Source organism: Prionailurus viverrinus, chromosome C1, assembly GCF_022837055.1.
Source record: "Prionailurus viverrinus isolate Anna chromosome C1, UM_Priviv_1.0, whole genome shotgun sequence".
Taxonomy (NCBI): Eukaryota; Metazoa; Chordata; class Mammalia; order Carnivora; family Felidae; genus Prionailurus; species Prionailurus viverrinus.
Genome location: NC_062568.1, coordinates 158,756,988 through 158,780,777, shown reverse-complemented (window position 1 = coordinate 158,780,777; position 23,790 = coordinate 158,756,988). Strand labels below are relative to the sequence as shown.

Below are 23,790 nucleotides of genomic sequence, written 5' to 3'. Positions count from 1 at the left end.
AGAAGAAGGTTGACTCCAATGGCTAAGTTGCAAGCTTGCTACTTGGTGGATTTGATTTTCCTTTTCCATCATCCTAGTGGAATAGATCATTAGAGGTGGTTACATATTGTCTCTATACTGTTTTTGTATTTGTTTGTCTCATTCTCTTTTGAGGAAGGGAAGGGGGCATCAGAATGATTCAAGCTTGTGAAGATTAAAGCATAAGGCATTATTACTGCTTTACTAGTGGGTATGATAAAGAATGCATGTAATGTGCATTGTGCCTGGAATATAGTAAGAAATCAATAAACTAGGCATTAGTTTTGACGGTAGAATTAACATTAGCACTATTTTTACTATTATGCTGCTACTGTTGCTACTAATCAGAAGCAGTCTCACATGCTTGAAGTAATGTTAGATTAGAAACCAGAAAATCTATGTTCTGATCTTGATTGTGCTATTAATAACATTTGGCAAGTCCCCCTCTTTTCTCTAAGCCTTGACTTATCTATCTGTAAAATGGGGAAGGTGAAATAGATAACCTCCAAAGTGTTGTCTTTGTACTGAGATGCCACCACTAAGACATGTCTATAAGTAGCTTTGCCAGCAGAAGGGAAGGATTTTGTACTCCACCTCATTGAGTCAACTGGGTAATTAATAGTATGCATTTGTAAGAGAGTCAACCTTGATAGACATCTAGAACATCATTTGGTTGTTCTGCAGTGTCCCAGACTGAAATGTCAGCTGTTGGAGGGTAAGAGCAGCAGGATCATGGCAGTGACTAGCTAACCTTTGAAGTGCCTTCCTCCTCTGACTTATTCAAGTATTTGATACTAGGGTTAAGAATAAAGATAGCCTCAGGGCACCCAGGTGACTCAGTCAATTAAGCCTTGACTTCGGCTCAGGTCCTCATCTTGAAGTCTGTGAGTTACAGCCATGTGGGGCTCTGTGCTAACAGCTCAGAGCCTGGAGCCTGCTTTGGATTCTGTGTCTCCCTCTCTCTCTCTGCACCTCCCCTGCTCTCTCTCTCTCTCTCTTTCTCTCTCTCTCTCAGAAATAAACATTTAAAAAAAAAGAAAGATAGCCTAGCATATGATTTTTTTTAAACCTAGTTTTACAAAACATATAGTTCCAGTGTAGTAAAAGTCATAAGTGATTTAGAAAAGACATCCATTGGGGTGCCTGGGTGGCTCAGTCAGTAAGCGTCTGACTCTTGGTTTGGGCTCAGGTCATGATCTCACAGTTCATGAGTTCAAGCTCCATGTTGAGCTCTGTGCTGATGGTGGGGAGCCTGCTTGGGATTCTCTCCCTCTCTCTGCCCCTCCCCTGCTTGAGAGAGAGAGGGAGGGAGGGAGAGAGAGAGAGAGAGAGAGAGAGAGAGATGCAAAAGCAGGACCCAGAAGGGAAAATGGGAGCTAGCCTCAGTGGAGTGCCTACTTTGTTCTAGGTAATCTCATAGGTCCATGACACTATCATATTAATCTTCCCAGTAACTTTGTCCAGGTTCCTATTACTGTATGCACTGTAAGAATGAGGAAATGGCACTCTTACAGTTAATAGCGCACAGTGGAACTAAGGTTCATTAGCTTTTTTCTTTTCCACAATACTACACTGCCCCCTTGAACTTAACATAGTGCTACCACGTTAAGTAAAGTAATGTGGAAGTAGGAAGTGCTCCTGCCTACATGCAGTTATCACCTGTGGTAAGGGTTTTTCCTAGCCTACTAAAATACAGTTTTGCAGTAATGTGTATTTTGTGCTTCTTCCTGGAGCAACAGAGGAAGATACTCACCGGGGAGTTATCCTTGCTTCTGCCTTCCTGCCAGTTGTAGCATTTCTGGCTCATCCTTGTCCCCCTCACTGAGATAGTATTTTCACTGTGTGGAAACTGTCACAACTTGAGTGATGGGTCAGTGACGAGTCAGTGAGGCAGCATTCTCTTTGATTTTCTGATTCAAGATAGAGTTGTAGTTTTAATATCAACCCTCCAGGCAGACTGTCTGAAAGATGTTTACAGTTGATAGGAAGTTTCATTTTATTAGAAGATACCTCATTTACTTGAAGGTCTTTGGGGTTCTGAGTTTCTTATAAGAGGAGAAACTATTTTACTGAGTATTCAAAGAAAATGAGCAAACTCGTGTTTGAGCAAACTCAATGTACTATATAAACTCAACTCTATCCTCTAATTTGCCTATTTCATATATAGGGGTGTGTGTGTGTGTGTGTGTGTATTTCATATATGTATATTTCATATATATTTCTTATGTACATATTTAATATGTGTTTTATATATGCATATTTAACATTTATACATTTAAAACATTCTTATAACTAATTAAATATTTTGCTATTACTATTTTATTTCTTTGGATAATGTCATAGCTCCATAAATTGCAAAGCATATTGAAAGATACCCTGTAGATACCCCTTATAGTCAAGAAGCAGAAATTTATTTAATCCCCTATGTAACTGGTTGTTCATAATCCAATCATCTTCTAGTTGTCTTCTCATTCAGTTTGTAATTTTATTTATGCTAGAATATTCCAAATTTTAATGAAGTAACTAAGGTAGTGGTAATAAAGAAAAACTTACTATTAATGATGTCAGCCATGATGTGGCAGAATCAGATTTAATGTAGTTGTAGTTACATTAAAATAGAAATAAAATAGACACTACATGAATAGACACTACTGGTCTGCTGGCTTTACTCTGGTCCCCATACACGAGGCCAAGGCTAACTTTTTTGTTTGTTTTTTTGCCTTTGCATGTGTTTGTTTAATGTAATTCATATCTTGTAACACCTTGACTTATCCCCAATTAAAACTCAGTTAAATAATTTTTTTTTAAAAACGTTGAATTAAACATCAGTGGTTTCCTATAGATTTGAGAGTAAAATCCAGGCTCCCTTCCATGGTAAACAAACCCATGGTAGATGTGGTTCCTGGCTTCTTCTCCATTTCATGTCCTACCATTCTCCCCACAGTCACTTCCCCTGCCACCCTGCCCTTTTTTTTCCGTGACTCACCCATAGCCAGCTTGTTCCTCTGCCTCTGGGCTTCATCCTGAGTCTTCACTTGGCTTGTGCCAGTCTCATCTCCAACTTCACCTCTTGCATTGACCAGCTTCTCTCCTCCCCAGTCTTTCTCTCCCCTTAGCTTCTTTTGTGGTTTTCTTTTATCATTGTCCGAATTTGTTATTTATTTGTTTTCTGTCTCCTTATTCCAGAACGTTGGTTCCATGAGGGCAGAAACCCTCACTATCTTGTTCTTCACTCTATCCCTAGCCCCTGCCACACAACAACTGCTTGATACATATTTGTTGATTGAATGGCTGACTAAAAGGTGTCTGAGCTGAGTTGGAATGGATGCATAAGACTTAGCCATTCTAGGGGTACCTGGGTGGTACAATCGGTTAAGTATCTGACTCTCAGTCTCAGCTCAGGTCGTGATCTCACAGTTTGTGAGTTCAAGCCTTGCATTGGGCTCTGCGCTGATGGCTTGGGATTCTGTCTCTCCTTCTCTCCGCCCCTCCCCCACTTGTGTGTACGCTCTCTCTCCCTCAAAGTAAATAAAGTTAAAAAAATTTTTTTAATTAAAAAAAAGATTTAGCCATTCTAAGAACAGTGGAAAAGTAAGAGAATAACATCAACAGGATGTTGCAGGAAAACTAAGCAGCTAGAGAGTAGAGATGGATGTGGTTGGTAATATAGACAGAAATTAGCTCACAGAGGCCATTGTAGGCTGTGACCTTGGACTGTATGTTTAAAGAAAGGGAAACTATCAGCTTTTAATTTAGATCAGTGTTTTTCAAACATTTTAAACCAAGACCGATAAGAAACACATTTCATATTTTCTGTAAACTGAGACCCACCCTCAGATTCTAGAGGCCACCACAATCTTTGGCTCATGGCACCCCCCTGAATCTGCCACTGTAGATTCTCATATCAGTCCTTGTCATATTATAGCTCCCTGACTGACATTTTCGCCTCTCTCATCTACTTTTAAAGACTCACCTGATTAGATTGGGCTCATTTGAATAACACAGGATATTCTCCCCATCTCAGATCCATAGCAGTAATCACATCTCCAAAGTCCCTCTATCATGAATTGTAATATATACACATGTTCTAGGGATTAAGGCATGGACATCTTTTGCAGGCCATTATTCTGCCTACCACAGGGATGTTTATAAGGAGTTTTTTAATAGCTCATATTTCTTTCCCCTTCCTCCCTTTTTCTTTCTTTTAATGTTTGTTGAATACTCTTTCCTAGTGCTAGGTGCTGGCATAGAGCAGTGAGCCAGTGTTCCTGCTCTTATGGTAGCTTAAATTCTCACACAAAAATAGATGACAAACAAGTAGTCAAGTAAATAAACACAGTAGTTACAGATTGTACCGTGAAGCAATAAATAGGGTGATGAGTAGAAAGTAGCTGGGCAAGACCACTTTGGCTAGGGGATCAGGGAGGGGCTCTCTGAGGAAGTAACACATGATCTAAGATCTGAAGGATATAAGTCAGCCAGCCACTAAGAAACAGAGGAAGAGGATTCTAGCAGACGAAATGGAAAGTGCAGAATCTCTGGGCAGCAAAAGACATGCCTTATTTAGGGGCACAGTCTGAAAGCCAGTATGAATGGAGCAGAGTGAGCAAGGCAGAAAAGTATGGCAAATGATGGTGGCAACACAGGAGAAGTGAGGCCATACATTGCCCAAGAGAGCATCTGCGGTGAGGATTTTGGATTTTATTCTAACAACGATAGACATATTGAAGGGCTGTGAATAGTGGTAGTATGAAACATGTAATGTAATATTATTTATATTTCTAAAAGGTAGTCAGTATGGGAAAATGACCTAGAAAGGGGTAAGGATGGATTGGAAAGACACATTAAGGAGCTACTATAGTCATCTAGGGGAGAGATGACTGGCTTTTGGACTAGGGTGAGGACAGTAGAAACGGAGAGAAGTGGATTGATCTGTAATATATTTTGGAGGTAAAATTAATGAGACTTAGTGATGACTTGGTTGTAGGGAATGAGAAAGAGAGTGGACTCAAGGTCCACTTCTAGGTTTTTGAGCAACTTAGGGGGCAAGAATGTTATTTACTGAAATAAAAAGGGCTAGGGAAAGAACCAATTTGGAGAAGGGAGACCAACTGAACGTGTTAATATTGAGTATTATTAGAGATCAAGAGGTGATGCAAAGAGACAGACTGGAACACTGGAGTCTGAGATGAAGATGTGCATCTGAGAGGCATTAGCATACAAATGATTTCTAGAGCCGGGTGACCAGATGTGGAGCTGGGTGACCAGATGAGATCTCCTGGGGCGGGAGTAGAAATAGAAAATAATGTCTTGAGTGAGCTGAGGTCCTCCAAGAGTTGAAAGTCAGGAGGAGAAGGAAGAGCAACCAGCAAAGACTATTGAAAAGACGAGTGATGACTAGGCTAGAGGTAGAAAAGTTAAAAGGGCAAGTGGGCACATTTCTATAAACCCACTAGAGCCGGGGCACCTGGGTGGCTATGTTGGTTGAGCGTCCAACTCTTGATTTAGGTTCAGGTCAGGATCCCAGGGTTGTGGGATCAAGTCCTGTGTAGGGCTCCTGCCGAAGATTCTCTCTGTCTCCCTTCCTCTCCCCCTACCCCCTCCCTGGTGCTCTGCTCCTCTCTCCTACTTACTCGAATATGCTTGCCTGCTCTCGCTCGATCTCTCTTTCTCTCTCTCTCTCTCTCTCAAAACTAAAAAGCAAAACTAAACAAACAAAAAACACTAGAGCAGTACTGTTATATCTCTAGCACTTAACATTGTGCCTGGCACATGAAAAGTAGCCTGTTAAAGGAATAAGTGAATTTTTCTGAGAATGTCTAGTATGTTCTGGCACATCTCTAGGCATGGGAGTAAGACGTGAACATTTGCATTGGCTGGTTCCCAATAGCCTAACATCGCAGAACTTTCCAGCATATGTTATGGATTTTTGGCCCACCTTAAAATAGAATTTAGAGAATTCCCTAATGATTAGTAGAACCATTCCTTAGGTTTAAATTTGGAAACAATCAGAAATCACCAGATTGCATTTTCTGAACCATTCGAGATAGGAATACTTAGTAAAATAAATGAGTAATAAATAAACAAGCAAACAAGTAAAATTGAACTTCTGTAGAAGACTCAAACAACTCCCTTTCTTATGACCAAAGAGATCAATTTTTCACTAAGTTCTAGGAGAGGGTTATAAGCCACTTTTTAATCTTCTGTTCTGGAAGCATATGAATAGATCAGAAATTCTCATTAGTCTTGGGATTTAACACCATTATGTTTGACTATGATGGTGCAACCCTGTTTGGAAGAAAACAATTTTTGTGTGCACCTGACGCTAGGAAGGTTAAGTAACTTGCTCCCAGTCTCAGAGTTCTTAAACCCAGTTCTAAAGGACTCCACAGGCCATACCTCTTCTCCCACCCTTTGCCAACTCCAAGAAGCATAAGTGAATGGGGTTAGAGGTGGTTAAGATTTTCAGTTTACAAGTTTTAAGGTATACTTCATTTAAAAAGAAAAAAACCCAAATCTTAATGATACAGAGAAATTAAAGGGGCATTTTAAGCCTTTCTGAATGGTGTTGGTCCTGGTATTTTCTGAATGCATTTAACATGAATGAATTTGTCTTCTTTTACAAGGAAAATTACAGAGGTGTGTTCCAGAGTTGACTGTTCATGGCACAAACAAATGGAGGGTGTTCACTGGCACTTATTTTTATCATTGTGTTGTTGTTGGCTAAAGCAAATATAGGTAAGATATTTTTATAATTGAATCAGTAGAAGGATTTATGGGTTAAATTTTCAGTTACAGATGAAATATATATTCGTGGCAATTGTTCTGGTAGTTGGTCTTTTGTAGTCAATCTTCTATCATTTTAAGTGGGTATATCTGGTTCCATATCTGTAACTAATATGCATTTTATTTAATTTATACTTATTAACATGAGTCCAATCATATCATTTCTCATTAAGTGACTAGGTAACCACAAAGCTGACTTCATGAATGAATGTTTTACTAAAACGGTAGTGCATTTTAACAGAGGGTGTTTATGAGCAAATTCAACTATGGTAAAAAAATAATGGCTGACGTTTTCCCTGCCTTTTCTTTTTTGGGAGCTTACTTTTTACTTCAGATCAATGAAAATTAAAGATGCAGAGAACAAATATACAAGTAGGATAGGGTGAGGAAAGAGAAAGAGAGAGACTTTTTCAGTTCTAAAAATAAAAAAGAATTTTTCATTTATAGGGAATTTTTAGTATTTAATTTATTTGATATAAATAACTTCTTCTGGGGCACCTGGATGGCTCAGTCGGTTGACTGCCCGACTTTGGCTCAGGTCATGATCTCACTGTCCATGGGTTCAAGCCCTGCATTGGGCTCTGTGCTGACAGCTTGGAGCCTGGAGCCTGTTTCAGATTCTGTGTCTCCCTCGCTCTCTGCCCCTCACCCACTCATGCTCTGTCTCTCTCTCTCTCTCTCTCTCTCTCTCTCTCTCTCTCTGTCAAAAATAAATAAACATTGAAAAAAATAACTTTTTCTACCAATTCCTGTTTAGGGTAGTTAATCAAAGCAGTCTTACAATTACAAAAAAAAAAAAAAAAAAAGAAGAGACTTTCAGTAGAGGCTTTCTATCACATTTGAAAATTCAGGGCAAATCTATAATTCTGATGTTCTTTCACTGGCAGTACCACCAAAAACTGTTCATTTCTGAATAGTTGTCATATTTATTTACACAAAAGCTTCTGGAGAGTAAGAATGACCTCTCTTTATTTTGGGGACAGAGAGAGACAGAGCATGAATAGGGGAGGGGGCAGAGAGAGAGGGAGACACAGAATCAGAAACAGGCTCCAGGCTCTGAGCCATCAGCCCAGAGCCTGACATGGGGCTCGAACTCACGGACCGCGAGATCGTGACCTGGCTGAAGTCGGACGCTTAACCGACTGCGCCACCCAGGCGCCCCAAGAATGACCTCTCTTTTAATGAGTTTAATGTAGTATCTGTCAGTAAACAAACTCTTTTCATGTAGTGTCACATTAGCTGTATTGGGTTATGGTTCATCTAGCCCAGGGTCTTGCATCTTGAAGGAATACCAAAATATGGCATGGTAAGACCTAATTTTCATCCTTGATGCCAACCACAAACATAACAGAGCCACTGAATATTTTCTTTTGTTATAAAATAATGTTCTAGATTATACAAACTTTATACCATTAATACAGCAAGAGAAAGTGTTATTCCTAAATCTATCCCTTGTAGTTTGTAATAGCCCCTTACACCATTATTTTTCTTTTTGGTCTGAGTATTGAAGTAAGCCTTATAAATCATAAATGAGGAAGGAAACAAGTGTGATTTATTCTGGGAAGTACTTTTCAGTAGCCTGAGGAATAATCTGCATATAAGAGAGGTTGATTTTTCCTGGTCCCATGTTCCTGAATGTTCTCCCAACCCTATTTTCTCATCACTTTTGGTTCTGGTTATAGTATAACTGTTTTGAGAAGGATGCGTATTTTAATTCAAATACAATTAGACTTTAATGTGGTTACCTTCTGTTCTCATTGTGCATCACCAATTCAGCCAGAGCAGTTTAGGTTATTTATATTTTCATGATTTGATGGGATTAATTTTACCTTGCTCTTGAGGATTACACAAACCCACCATTTTGAGATGGATTTCTTATGTGCTGACTTGTGTCTTATTGCAGATGTATGCAAGAGAGGAGATGTGACCGTGAAGCCTTCCCGTGTAATTTCACTTGGATCAGCTGTCAATATTTCATGCTCTTTGAAGCCTGAACAAGGCTGCTCACAATACCCCAGTGTTAACAGGTTAATCCTCTACAAGTTTGACAGACAAATCCATTTTCTGCATGGTTACTCCCTCAGTTCTCAAGTCACTGGTCTTCCTCTGGGTACAACCCTGTTTCTCTGCAAATTGGCATGTAGCAAAAACAAGGAGTTTCGAATATGTGGGGCAGAGATCTCAGTTGGTGGTGAGCATTCCATTCTGAATTCTTAAAAACTAGTCATCTTTCGATATTTGTCATGTGTTATACAGAAATCCAAATATAGGACTGTTCTTCCTTTTCATGCCACATGGATATATTTCATCTTGATAGCAATATGAGCATCTCAACGTCAGAAATCCAGAAATCAATAGAATTGGGGTTCATTTAGTAGTGTTATCTCTCTTTTTCTCCCTCCCCCTATCCCCTCCCCTGCCCACTAGTGTTTTACCCATTAAGACCATTTACCTGTTGTCCTTGGACTCCAGTGGCAGGAAAGAGAATCTCTGCAGCTGACTCTTCATGGCTTCTTGATTTATGAGAATTTAATTCAAAGCTACAACCTCCTAAAAAGACGAAAGAGGTACCTTTTTTGACTTATGAAGTCCAGGTTGACCACCCAAAGCTGAGCAGTTCTCCTTTCCCTAACTTAATGGTCCTTACATCCACACTTACTCCTGACCACTGGTTATACTTATCAGAGGTTAAAAGAAAACTATTGTCACACTATCTTTACCTGGGTTTTCTAGAAAGCTCCCTAAGGCAGAACTGGCATGCTTATGCTTCATTGGGAAAGGGGAATTCAGTAGTCTCAGGGAAGCAAGAGTGAGGGGGTGAGCCAGGAAGGGACCAAAGCAAACACAAGGAGGTCAAGTTACTGAGCTGGCCACAGCATCGAAAGAAAATACAGCTGGTTGCTTGGTCACTAGGGACATTCCCAGAAAAAAAGTATGGAAATACAATGACAGAGAACGAGGAGAATTTAACTATCTGTCATTGGTCAAAGTTCACCCACAGGGTATCAACTCCCCCACTTAGCTTGCACTTCTGGTCCCTCCAGGCAGCTGCTGTGCCTAGGGTGAGCTGGCAGCACACCTGCCAAAAGCTTGTAGCCTACAGCCTACAACCTGTAGCCTTGAAGGTCCAGCCGGGCAATCCAGTGAGATTGCATGGGCTCTGAGTCATCCCATCTCATTCTGTGCCTCCGTGGTTGCAGATAAGCTCTGGAGTGGCCAGTGAAAGGCATGGGAGAGTAGGAGGAATTGGTATATTAGTCTGACTGACAAAGATGCAAGGACAGGGCCCCTGACATGAAGACAGTGTTACAGAGCTCAATGAGACTCTTTCCTAAAGATGGAAACCACTATTCTTTGACCTGCAAGGATATGGTTGGTGCCAAGCAATCTTGCTGGAGAGTCACCAGAAGTACTGAGTAGAATACCAAGCAAACAGCTGAACAAATCACTGGAGGCTAAGAAGATATAAACCAGGCCCAGTCCTCCTCTTCCAGTTCAGGGCCTCCTATTCATGCCATTTATGGGTCATGTACTCTTGGCTGTGACTGCCTGTGGTGTCCTAAAAGGAACATGGGCTTTGAAGCCCAACCCTGTCACTAGCAGTAGGCAGTTTCAATTCTCTGAGCCCCAGTTTCTCTGTCTGTTATGAAGATACTAACACGTACTTCAGAAAATGGTTGTAGTGAATAGATGACACTCAGTATGCAAAGTGCTTAATCTAGTACCGGGCACATGGAAAGCACCTAGGTGATAAGCATTAGGGTTGAAATTTTATGTGGCTTGACTCTTTTATTCCTGTGCACAGTGTGTTGGGTAGGCGACCCCATTTCCCTTAAAAGAACAGTACAAGAAAGTGATAGACAAAATCAAAACTTTTCTAAAAATCACCATTGGTCCTCACCTTCCTTGTCCTCAGAACACATGAATGTTTTACTCTGGGGTAACTTGTTAGTAGACCAACATTACATATGTGTATTAGATATTCCCAGGCATAGATGTCAGTTGTGGGTGTTCACAGTGCTGCTGCTGTTTTCTTCATATTTACTAGGCTAACAGTAGCCTTGAAAGTCAGTGTCCTTGCACATGTCTTTATCCATCCCATTCCATTTCCTACCTTTTCTTAGGTATGTTAGAGTGCTACAACCCCTTTTCATTTTTAATACTTTCCATCCAGAATATGCAGATGCATTTCTGACAGTTGCAGCATCAGAAAACCCAGGGAGAGGGGCGCCTGGGTGGCGCAGTCGGTTGGGCGTCCGACTTCAGCCAGGTCACCATCTCCCGGTCCGGGAATTCGAGCCCCGCGTCAGGCTCTGGGCTGATGGCTCAGAGCCTGGAGCCAGTTTCTGATTCTGTGTCTCCCTCTCTCTCTGCCCCTCCCCCGTTCATGCTCTGTCTCTCTCTGTCCCAAAAATAAATAAATGTTGAAAAAAAAAATTTAAAAAAAAAAAAGAAAACCCAGGGAGATAGATGGTCAAGAGGATCTGTCGTGGTGCAGCAAAGTTGGGTGGTGCTGCTGGAATGTTGCTTGCACCGTGTGCTCTAGTTGTAACCGCACCACCAAATGGCTGCTCTTTAAGCAAGGTTAGCACCTTTGAGGGGAAGGACTGACTGAAAGTAGCACCTTTTTCTGAGTACAGCTAGTCATTCCAAGAAAAGACAATGAATTTTGGTTTTGCCTAGTATAGCAAGCTTAATCCTATCTAGTGAGGGAGTAAAGAGCCCCTTTTCTGTGATAAGTGGTGTCCACAGTGCCTTTGTATATCCTGAGGATGCTGTCATAAAGTTGGCTGTTTTCTAAGAACTGGGAATGGGTAATTTAGCCTTTTCTTCCCAGCCCCTTCCAGGGGTTAGGCTGCTCTGCTGCCAAGACCTCATTCCAATTGTGCAGTAACTAAGCAATCAGTGCTCTAGCTTAACCTCATAGGATTGATCCACAAGCTATTTAGAAAATCAAGGCAATAAATGAAAGACAATGGATTCTTGCTTGGGTGGGTCTTTTAATGTTTGTTTATGAGGGAGAGAGAGAGAGAGAGAGAGAGAGAGAGAGAGAGAGAGAGAGAGAGGGAGGGGCAGAGATAGAGGGGAACAGAGGGTCCAAAATGACTTCTGTACTCAACACAGAGAACCTGACCTGGGATTCAGACCCATGAACTGAGAGATCATGACTTAGCCAAAGTCAGATACTCAACCGACTGAGCCATCCAGGTGCCCCTTGGGTGTTTTCAGCATATGCTTGACTGTTGATATTTCTGAAAGCTATTTTTCCAAGACTATTAATTTCCCATAGTAAGTAGGGCTTTTAAAAACAATAACAACTGTAGTACTCATAACAATTTATTATATTGCAAGCTATCTTAATTTTCAGAGGCTTTGATTTCTGTCCTTTTTTTGGTGTCAGCTATTATACACTTGTATTGAAGAGAATGAGGCCTGGTTTCCCCTGGAACAGATAGTCTCTGTCAAAACCAAGTCCTGGGGTGTGGGGACCTCATGCTAGGAAAGTTGACTTGATTTGTGAGTAAAAGCTGTGCTCTTTAAAATAAGAGTCTCTGAAAACTTTTAGGAGTAAAGATACGAGTGAGAACTAACTTTTTAATTACTTAAAAGTACCACGTGCTTTATATGTCATTTGGTCATCAAAAGACCCTATGAAGGGTTAGGATGGGAGGGGAGACATATCAACAAACTTGTGGAAGCTAGAAAGCAGGTAGACCAGTAATAATTGGCTTAGCCAGCAGCTGGCAATGAGAAATGTCATGATGCAACATGATTGAATGCAGAAGATTCCACCCCAGAAAGACTCAGAAATTGGTGATACCATGTCTTTCTGGGAGGAAGGGTAAAGTAGGACTAAGAAATGAGAGATTCCATTGAAAATCTATTTGAAAAACAGATTCTCAGATCTCTTTCCAAATTCCATGTAGCTAGACATTCACTGCTCCACTACTCTGGCATAAGACTGGAGGCTTGGCATCAGAGGGTCACTAAACTAGCTCCGACCACTTCAGCTGAGATTGGTAATACCATGCTGAAAAATAGAGGGATTAAAGGAACATCTACAAATAGCTCCCTTCAACCCTGTACTCTCCCCCACTAAAGTTACAATATCCTTTTCTAAGAAATCTGACAAGGCCAAGAGGAAATATCTAAAATTATTGACGATACTGTGGCACCTGGGTGACTCAGTTGGTTGAGCATACGACTTTAGCTCAGGTCATGATCTCCCCATTCGTGGGTTTGAGCACTACGTCGGGCTCTGTGATGACAGCTCGGAGCCTGGAGCCTGCTTCTGATTATTCTGTGTCTCCCTCTGTCTCTGCCCCTCCCCCACTCATGCTCTGTCTCTCTCAAAAATAAATAAATATTTAAGAAAATTTTAATAAAATAAAATAATTGACAATACAGAAAACTTGGCCAGATCACCCTGGGTGAAACCCAGAATCAGCAAATGCCCCTCAGCTGACACACATGCAGAGCTCCAATCTATAATTTAAATAGTGCCTCACTTCTATACATGAGTAAAAATATAAGGATCTGGGGAAAACGTCTGCTATGAAAGATAGAAACCAGAACAAACATAGGGAACAAAGCATATAAGCAAAGTGGAAGGGGTAGAGTGTATTCAGGGAGGAAATATTAAAAAACAAAAACTATCCTTGATACCCTCAGAGAATTGAGAGAAACTATTGCATACAGAACAAAGATAGGATGCTGTGTGGAAAGAAAATATTCAGAGAATAGAAAACATGGCCCCAATGATAAACCAATGAAAAACTTAACAAGAGACTAGATATATACACTGAGGAGGTTTTTCCTTGATGGTAGAGCAGAAAGATGAAGAGCTTAAAAATATAGAGGGTAATATATAAAATTAGAGGAAGATCCAACCGATGAAAACTAGAGATTTTTAGAAAGATAAAAATAGAGAAGAGAGAATCAACAGAAAAATAATTCAAGACTGTTTCCCAAACTGAAGGACAAAAGTTCCCAGAATGTATACACTCCAAGAATCCAAAAGAAAGTAGACCCTCATTAAGCACATCTTTGTGAAAAATCAGAATAGTGGGGACAAAGAAAAAATTTTACAATCTTCTGAAGATGAAAAACAGTGGTTCAAGAATCAGAATGAGTAGGGCGCCTGGGTGGCTCAGTTGGTTAAGTGTCCGACTTCAGCTTGGGTCATGATATTGTGGTTCACAAGTTCGAGCCCCACATCGGGCTCTATGCTGACAGCTCGGAGCCTGGACCCAGCTTCAGATTCTGTGTCTCCCTCTCTGTCTGCTCCTCCCCCACTCGTGCTCTGTCTCTATCTCTTAAAAATAAATAAACATTAAAAAAAATTTTTTTTAAAGAATCAGATGGCTTCAAGCTTCTCAACAGCATCCTAGAATACAGAAGACCATAGAGTATTGTCTCCAGAATCCTGGATGAAAATTCTTCTCAGTTTAGAATTTAATACTCAGCCAAAGTATCAGTCAAGTGTGAGGGTAGAATAAATACATTTTTAGTCATGGTCAAAGTAGTTCCTCCCTGTGCCCTTTTCCAGGGAATTACTGGAGGATGTACCCCACCAACACAAATAATTAAATCAAAGGAGAGGAAAGAATTAGATTTAAGAAATAGGATATCAAACACCAGAAAAAGAAGGAATTTCCATGATACTAAGTACTGGTAATATCAGAATAACAGCTGCTACTGTACCAGGCACAAAGCAAACCTATCTTATTGGAAACTTTGCAAGGACCCAAGAAAGAGGTCTTCAGGCAAATGAAACAGCATTTGAATATGGTGAGCAGTGATTCAGATAATTGGCTTGAGAGTTTGGAATTAATAAGAAAAATAAACAAATGGAAAAACAAGGCAATTTATTGCTGGCTCCAAGATCAATAAAAAGTAGTACATAAAATGAGAAGTTAATGTAGTGTTCTAAGTGGATTAGTCATAAGTAGTTATGTATACAGATATATAGAGTGTATTTATACATTTAACCATGTTCACAATATTTCCTTCCCTGAGCCCTTTCTCAGGGAACTGTAACAGTGTGTATGTGCATGTGTGTGTTTCATACATGATATATATTTCAATGTAATGTATACATATTTCATATATATATGAAAGAGTCTGTTCTTTTAGGAAAAAGAAAGTTTATTATTCCATCAAACAAAACTATATGAGCTTCATACTATTATACCCATTTTATAGATGAAGAAATTGAACCTCTGAGAAGTTAACTTGTCCACCATCACGTAGTGGGCAATTATCATGTCTGTGGTGTTTGCTAAGGACAAAACAAAAAGGGGGGAGGGATTTATTCCATCAACTACAACTTTTTTTTTTGGTGCAGAGAATATCTAGGGGTTTAGTGGTATACTTGTTTTATCTCACCCAAGGGAAACATCTATTACATGTGGGTCTCGGTATTAGAGTACAATGAGATGAATGATTAACAGTGTCTTTTCTTACTTCCACTAAATCTGAGAAACTCCTAGCTTGGGTTTTGCCTTTGACTATAACATGGCTTAATTTACAAATACACACCTTATGGTAGAAGGGATCTTGCCTTGTACACCTTTGTATGTCCATAGCTAGCACTGTGCCCAACTCATGGAAGGTACTCAGTGTCCACGTACATAAAGAATTAGCGTACATATATGATAACTAATTTGGATGTAAATTTAAAAAAATAAAATTAAAAAATAAAAAAGAAAAAGAAAAGTATTCAAAAAAAGAATTAGCTTATAAATGTTTATAAAGTGTTTCAAGCGATTCTGCAGAAATTAGATTTAGATGATACAACTCAGAAGGACATGACTAGGGCTAGTGGGTAGAAGTGTCTTGGCAGCAAATATCAGGTCTAGGAAGAGAAAGAGCCCCTAGTTTTTAAAGGTCTCTAATATTTGGGGACACCTGGGTGGCTCAGTTGGTTGAGCATCCAACTTTGGCTCAGGTCATGATCTTGTGGTTCATGAGTTTGAGCCCTGCGTCTGGCTCTCTGCTGTCAGGTCAGAGCCAGCTTGGTTCCTCTGTCCCCCTCTGTCTCTGTACCTCCCCTGCTCATGCTCTCTCTATCTCTCTCTCTCTTAAAAATAAATAAACATTGGGGTGCCTGGGTGGCTCAGTCGGTTGGGCGCCTGACTTCAGCTCAGGTCATGGTTTCACGGTTCATGAGTTCAAGCCCCACATAGGGCTCTGTGCTGACAGCTCGGAGCCTGGATCCTGCTTCGGATTCTGTGTCTCCCTCTCTCTCTGCCCTTCCCCTATTCACGCTCTGTCTCTCTGTGTCTCTCAAAAATGAATAAACGTTAAAAAAATATTTTAAATAAATAATAAACATTAAAAATATGAAGTTAAAAAAAATTAAGTTTAAAGGTTTCTAATATTTGAATGGACCTCACTCTGAATCAGTAAACTCATCATCACCATTGGTAATGAAGCTAGCACTGGATGTTCAGCTGTCAGGGGAAATGGTTGAATATGGTGGTAAAAGGCTTGGACTCAAGTCAGCTACACCTGGGCTGGAGCCCTGATTCTGCCACAACACAGTTTTGTAATTTGGGGCCAGATATTTAACCTCTAAGTTTTAGTTTTCCTCTTCAGTACATTGAGGATGATAACAATAAATACTTGATGTAGCTGCTATGATATCTAATTGAGAAAAACCATGCACAATGCATAAGACTCAGCATGTAATGTTTGATCCATTTTCACTATTGTTATTAAAAGACATTCATGCCTTGGAAGCAAATATGAACTTGATGGAATCTAGACATAGGGGAAGTATCATTGTCTTATTGTCAAATAACAATGTGACTGAGATATCAACTGTGTGGTGTTTAAAATATGAGGCTTTGCACTTTCTTTTTAAAGTTGTTCCAGAACAGCCTCAAAACTTATCTTGTATACAGAAGGGAGAACATGGGACTGTAACCTGCATCTGGGACAGAGGACGAGACACCCACCTATATACTGCATATACTTTACAGTGAGTGAAAGACTATATTTTTGCAGCTGCTTTGTAGGTATTGTCTTAGACTACACTTAGAAATTCAGTTAGATATGCATTTAGAAATAACAGTTTTATATTTACCAGAGAGAAGCAATAGACACCTCTAGATAGGTACTTTAACAAAAATTCTAGTGTTCATCAGTTAAAACTGGTTCATTCATCCAAAGTGTGAGAACTGATGTCTTGGGTCTGCGATCTAACTCAGAGTTCTCTTCAGAGCATCCAAGGCTTAAGTTATGGATGTTCCTCCCTGCTCTAATAGGGTTAAACTGGCCACATTATATCCCTTCTTTTGTGGTTGTAGACTCTTAGGGTCATAATATATAAATAGACTCCTCCTTGTGGTAGCTTTCCATTAGCTTCGGAGGAGTTTCTTTTTAAAGCATCTTTGTGTGACCTGGAAGTCCACACAAAGAAGAGTCTGGGAGATTCTGTTCCCTGGAGTTGATTCCATAATCCATCCAAAGGATAGGATAGTTTGCACATGCCTAACTGAGCAGGAAATGGAGGAAAGAAAGTGGAGCCCAGGGTTCCAGGCTGTACTAGAAGCTGGCACTTCATTTTGTACGGTAAATGCCTAGGGCCATGGATCTTTGGTAACAGTTGGGTCTGCCCTGAGGAGCCAGGATGTCAGCCAGGGTTTCGGGTTACTTATCTATATGCACATCAAAAAGTCTCAATCTGGGGTGCTTGGGTGGCTCAGTTGGTTAAGCCTCTGACTCTTGATCTCAGCTCAGGTCTTGATCTCAGGACTGTGAATTCAAGGCCTGCATTGGGCTCTATGCCAGGTGTGGAGTCTACTCAAAAAAAAAAAAAGGTCTCAATCCTACTAAAAAAGGGGAGAAAATATGGTCCTATTTATTACCACAGAATACAAATATTCCCTTAATGTATCCAACTGACCTTAAAAAAATGTCTAGAATTTTGAATATTCAAATATTATATCCCTTTTGTACTAAAAGGAACAAGTACTCATAAAGTATGTTGCTAAACACAATTGTCTTTTATTTACAGGCTAACTGGACCAAAAAATTTCACTTGGCAGAGGCAATGTAATGATCATTATTGTGACCATTTGGACCTTGGAATTAACCTAACCCCTGAATTGCCTGAATCCAGTTACACAGCCAAGGTTACTGCTACAAATAGTCTTGGAAATGCTTCTTCAGTTCCATCCACATTTACATTCTTGGACATAGGTACATTTTATTTCACATTTTGTAGGTATCATTCATTGGTAAATGAACATTATTCTTAAAATCACTTGAATGTTCTGTACGTGATTGTTTCAAAAGGGACAATGGCACAAAGAGTAGGTATTACTTTGATGCAAGGAAAAGAGTGCATGATCTCAGAGCCTTATGGAGATGGCCATACAGAATGGAATGTTCAACATTATTCTCTCTGTTGGAGAAAAAAGAACTTAGTCCCACAGAGGCACTAGCTGCCAGTGATAACCATTTGACTGAGGAGAGGGTTCTGCAAGATTGATTATTCATGAAACTCAGTGTAGGCATTTCTTGTCAGAGAGATCTTTTTACGCCCATGGTTACTCCACTATTCTGAGATAGGCTACCTGTGGGTTTGCTGGGCCAGCGCAGAGGTGCAAACTATCAATAAAGTGTACCAAGGTACAGGGGTGCCTGGGTGGCTCAGTCAGTGAGGTGTCCAACTCAGTTTCAGCTCAGGCCATGATCTCATGGTTCATGAGTTTGAGCCTTGCATGGGGCTCTGTGCTGACAGTGCAGAGCCTGCTTGGGATTCTCTCTCTCTCTCTGCAGCTCCCCTGCTCACTCTGTCTCTCAAAATAAATAAACATTTTTTTTAAGTGTATCAAGGCACAAATGTATCTTGTTCTGAGAATACCTACTACCATTCTCATCACCTTGGGACCTGGAGTGAGCAAGTTGTAGCACATTTCTGAGCAAATAAAATTGGCCCAGTTGAATTAGAGGCCAGTGTCAAATATCCCCCAGGTAGGACTGTGCTTCTGGTCTGCCTTAACTTCCAGCCTTACATTATGTGTCTCTCTTCTCTCTTCCCACAGCACCTCTTTGCACAGGATATATTGCTATGGGTATCAACACAGGCATTTATTATACATTACCTATCATACTTCTCCCCGTCTTACTACCTTCCATTTCTTTACATTGACTATTTCTGTGTAAGGCACCTTCTTTTCCTCTTATTCTTTCCCTCTGTTCTCTGGTTCCTGTGACCCTTCTGTATGATCTTTCCCTACCACCATTTCTTCTTCTGAGAAGTGATCACCACTAGCCACCTCTGCCTTGTCAGCCATTGGTACTCTGGGGCTTGGTACATTGGTTTTCTTTATGCACTGGATTAAATGCAGTTGATACTATCACTAATGTTGAAGGTAGTTTATTTGGTAAAAAATAAGGGTAGATTGAGGAGAATTATTTTAATTATTTAGCAGTGGATCAAACTTTTTTTTTTCTCTGTAAAAGCCATGGATTTCTTTCTTATATATCTCACCAGCTTTGGTAGTCATGCATCTTAGAAATGAGCTGTGTTCACCTCTTTCTGGCTTATGTCAAAACAAAGGTTATTTCTGATTTTGGAGCCTGAATCACACGTTTTTGTTTGTCCTGATTACTAGTGAGGCCTCTTCCTCCATGGGACATCAGCATCAAATGTGTAAATGCTTCTGTGAGCAGATGTATCCTTCAGTGGAGAGATGAGGTGCTGGTGTTGCTTAATCGACTCAGATATCGGCCCAACAGCAGCAGGTCCTGGACTATGGTAATGGTTTTTAGAGTAAAGAGGAAAAACAGGGAGGGGCTCCTAATATCACTGCACAGATCTCTGTCTTTTCATGCCAGCAAAATATGGGGTTTAAGAATATTTAGCCCTCGGGCGCCTGGGTGGCTCAGTCGGTTAAGCGTCCAACTTCAGCTCAGGTCACGATCTCGCGGTCCATGAGTTTGAACCCCACGTCAGGCTCTGGGCTGATGGCTCAGAGCCTGGAGCCTGCTTCCGATTCTGTGTCTCCCTCTCTCTCTGCCCCTCCCCCGTTCATGCTCTGTCTCTCTCTGTCCCCAAAATAAATAAACATTAAAAAAAAATTTTTAAAAAAAGAATATTTAGCCCTAAAGTACACACTTGAGATAGATCAGAAAGTCATATGCACCTCTATTCATTAAGAAATATCTTGAATTTTGATTATTGATTCTGAAATTTTTTAAGCCGCAGGCTTCTGTAAACTAGTATTAATTTTCCACAATTAGTTAAGTATTCATTGTACCTTGTTATGCTACCCCTGTTTTACTTTTCAGTAATCTTTTTACATATTAGAAAGAAAAATATTAGGAAATGTCCATAGAGGCTTATATGGAATTGAATATTGCAAAGATAAAGCCCCACACTTTGATATATTAGACATTAATGTTTTTAAATTAAATTTTAGGATTATAATTCCTCCTAGTATATTTGTAAAATAGAATGGCTTATAATAATAACAAAGGATAAGTTCCACATATAACTGAAACTCATGAGAAATTGCTTTTTTAATATAATTAAAATTTTCTTTTTGAAGTCCGTTCTATGTCTGTGATAAAACATTTATCACATTCTAATTATGACCAAATAAAAAATAATCTCTAGAAAATTCTCCAAGTTTTTTCTGAACATTGGTATTTTTCAGCCTTTACTTACTTTTCAGCTTGTTTCAGGATCCCCCTTGGGACCCTTATAGGTGGGTTCTTAGTCCCCAGAGTTTGTTTTTAATGAGAAGCTATTTCATATTAACAGCAGGTATATTCAGTAGCCCTGTCATTGGTATTTTTTCTCAATGAATGACAGATCTGAAAAAAGAGAAAGGGTTATCTACTCAAGTTTCTTACCTATGTGTGTCAAAATTCTTTAATTTTAATTGACACCTTTAAAAATCTTGTCTGATTCAAGGTCAATGCTACAAATGCCAAAGGAAGACAGGATCTGCTGGATCTGAAACCATTTACAGAGTATGAATTTCAGATTTCTTCTAAGTTACATCTATATAAAGGTAGTTGGAGTGATTGGAGTGAACCATTCAGGACACAAACACCAGAAGAAGGTATGTGTTCTAAAAAGGAGGGTGGGAAGAGAAGGAGGCGAGACGGGAGAGGGATCTCTAAAGTACTGGTACTGAATCAACAAGTTAATTTAACACATTAATTAACAAGTAAATGAGTACACTAATTAACAAGTTAATTTTGACTTTAGCTTAAGTACTGTAATTGTCCAGGGAGATATGTTTATATTGTTAGGGAAATTTTAACATTAAGTAAGTCCCACCCCTGTTTGCCCCATGTTTTCATGTTGGTTACAAGCTTATGCTTCAGTAATGTTTGGTTATAACTCTTATTTCTATTTTTTTTTTAAGTTTATTTGTGTATTTTGAGAGAGAGCACGTGTGTGCAAGCAGCGGGGAGGGGTAGAAAGAAAGGAGAGAGAGTCCAAAGCAGACTCCACGCTATCAGCGCAAGCCCAACGCTGGGATCAGTCCCACTGACCATGAGATCATGACCTGAGCAAAAATCAAAAGTTGGAGGCCTGACTGAAACACCCAGGCACCCCTTATTTCTATATCTTGTTTCTATTACTAGCTCAGTAACTCTGTCATTCCACAAAACTATAACCAGTAATTTCATTCCTTTATAGTAAAACTTGATCATTCTACCTTTTGGTTTCTATGAAAATTAAAAGCTTAAAAGAAGGTAGACTCGGGGCGCCTGGGTGGCTCAGTCGGTTAAGCGTCTGACTTCGGCTCAGGTCATGATCTCGCGGTCCGTGAATTCGAGCCCCGCGTCAGGCTCTGTGCTGATGGCTCAGAGCCTGGAGCCTGCTTCCGATTCTGTGTCTCCCTCTCTCTCTCTCTCTCTGCTCCTCCCCCGTTCATGCTCTGTCTCTCTCTGTCTCAAAAATAAATAAACATTAAAAAAAAAAAAAAAAGAAGGTAGACTCTGGAGACATACATTTTAAAATACAATTTAACATCCCCCAGCCCTCTCTCCTCCAAATATTACAGCACTGCACTTCATCATGCCTCTGCATGCTCAAATGAGGGCCGCCATTTGAGCATACACTGCTCAAATGAGGGCCGCCAGCCTGCCCATAGCTATGGAAAGGATATCAAATATATTTCTTAGTCTGATGGGCTTTTCTTTTTGGCAGTTATAGGGATGACAATTTACTGAGGTGTAAAGTATAATCAAACTAAGGTGCAATCAATCATTGATCATATGAATATATAATAGCTATATGAACTTGATGTCAACATTAACAAATGTTTGGATACACAAGAAATAACCATCTGAATAATTAGTTTTTAAGAACACTCATTTAGTGACCTACTATACAACTTTTCACAGTCTGTGTAACTTTGACTCAGAAGAAAAATTATTGGCATATAATCCATTGCTTTATCATCTGGAGATTGTGAAGTATTAACGTGAGAAAATCTAAACGCTTATTTGTAAAACTTATGGATATGTGTGACTGTAAATTAGTTTCATGATATAAGTTATATTCATTTTTCTGTGAGCTGCTAATGGCCTTTGATAGCTGATGACACTTATCAATACCCAAGTGACTGTCAAGGACCCAAAGACCCTAAAATATAAAATATTTAAATATTTAATATTTAATAAATATTATAAAATATTTAATGTTAAATATTTAAATATACTAAAATATAACACCTAGTATATAAATTGTAGAATAATGTATATTTTTCCTTCTTCTTATATTAATTGCATTTCTGTATTTTATTTTATTTTATTTTATTTTATTTTTTTCAATGTTTATTTGTTTTTGGGACAGAGAGAGACAGAGCATGAACGGGGGAGGGGCAGAGAGAGAGGGAGACACAGAATCGGAAACAGGCTCCAGGCTCTGAGCCATCAGCCCAGAGCCTGACGCGGGGCTGGAACTCACGGACCGCGAGATCGTGACCTGGCTGAAGTCGGACGCTTAACCGACTGCGCCACCCAGGCACCCCAACATTTCTGTATTTTAAAATAACTCTATCTAAAAAATTATAATTTATTCCCTCTCATTTTATGATAAAAATCTCTTAAAATTGATGTTGAGCCACTTGCTCTCTGTTTAAATGTTTGTCATTTTTATAATCCAGAGTTTTTTATTCTTTTATTAAACATAGTCAAAGTAATGTATTTTTTAATGCCTTATCTATGAGACTTTGTTTATATGTCCTACAGATAAAATTCTTGAAAATGGGCCATATTTTCTGTCCACAGTCAAGGTACTAAATAGGCTGAGTAGTTTTTAAGTTATGTCACATTCGGCTTAACTATAAACCAGGGGTATTCTGGGCTTGTGAATTCTCGTCATTCTTACTGACATTTAATAATGACCTGTTTGGAGGTGTGTGGAAAGGTTTGGGGTTTTTTTTGTTTTTTGTTTTTTGTTTTCTGAAAGGGTTTATCTGTTAAAAACAGTTCAAGGTAGGACAGTAACAACAGTAACTTTCTCATAGCCCTTAAATAAACCACTATCATAACAATGAGTGCAGCAACTTGTTATGGTTGTGAACTCATGGACAGTTATGAATCAAATCAAGGAACTGACTTGTTCAGAGTAATTGCAGGCATTCATGAAGAGAGAAACCCATACTCTGAGATGCACCACATTTACGAAGCTGTTGGCTTCCTTTCAGTGTCTGCATTTCCCTTTTCTGTGTTTCATCTTTCTGTGGGTTGATGTAGGACCTCTTCCCTCTTACTCTGAGCAGCTTGGTTTTCTCCCCTTACCGCTATTTCTGTCATCAGTTTCTTTATGAAACACCAATTGATGTAAACTTAAAAGGTGTGAATTTTTTTAACACTTCTTCCTTTTCAGCCTTTGAATGTGTACTCATATGTAACTTGGCATTTAAAAAAAATTGCTAGTAAGCTTTTTTTTTTTTTAGTTACTCTTTAAAACTCTGAATGACCTTATAATAGAGTTCTTTGGAG

At 39.6% G+C, this 23,790-nt stretch overlaps 1 protein-coding gene across 1 annotated transcript in view; it reads left to right on the top strand.

Annotated features, from left to right (window-relative positions):
• Positions 1 to 23,790, top strand: part of IL12RB2 (interleukin 12 receptor subunit beta 2) — a 77,848-nt gene that overhangs the window by 4,600 nt on the left and 49,458 nt on the right. Inside the window, exons 2-7 of the mRNA XM_047869312.1 lie at positions 6,645 to 6,756; positions 8,708 to 8,995; positions 16,675 to 16,789; positions 17,828 to 18,012; positions 19,434 to 19,576; positions 20,738 to 20,888. Of these exons, the coding sequence (XP_047725268.1) occupies positions 6,681 to 6,756; positions 8,708 to 8,995; positions 16,675 to 16,789; positions 17,828 to 18,012; positions 19,434 to 19,576; positions 20,738 to 20,888 (958 nt within the window). The 5' untranslated portion in view covers positions 6,645 to 6,680. The remainder of the gene's footprint in view (positions 1 to 6,644; positions 6,757 to 8,707; positions 8,996 to 16,674; positions 16,790 to 17,827; positions 18,013 to 19,433; positions 19,577 to 20,737; positions 20,889 to 23,790) is intronic.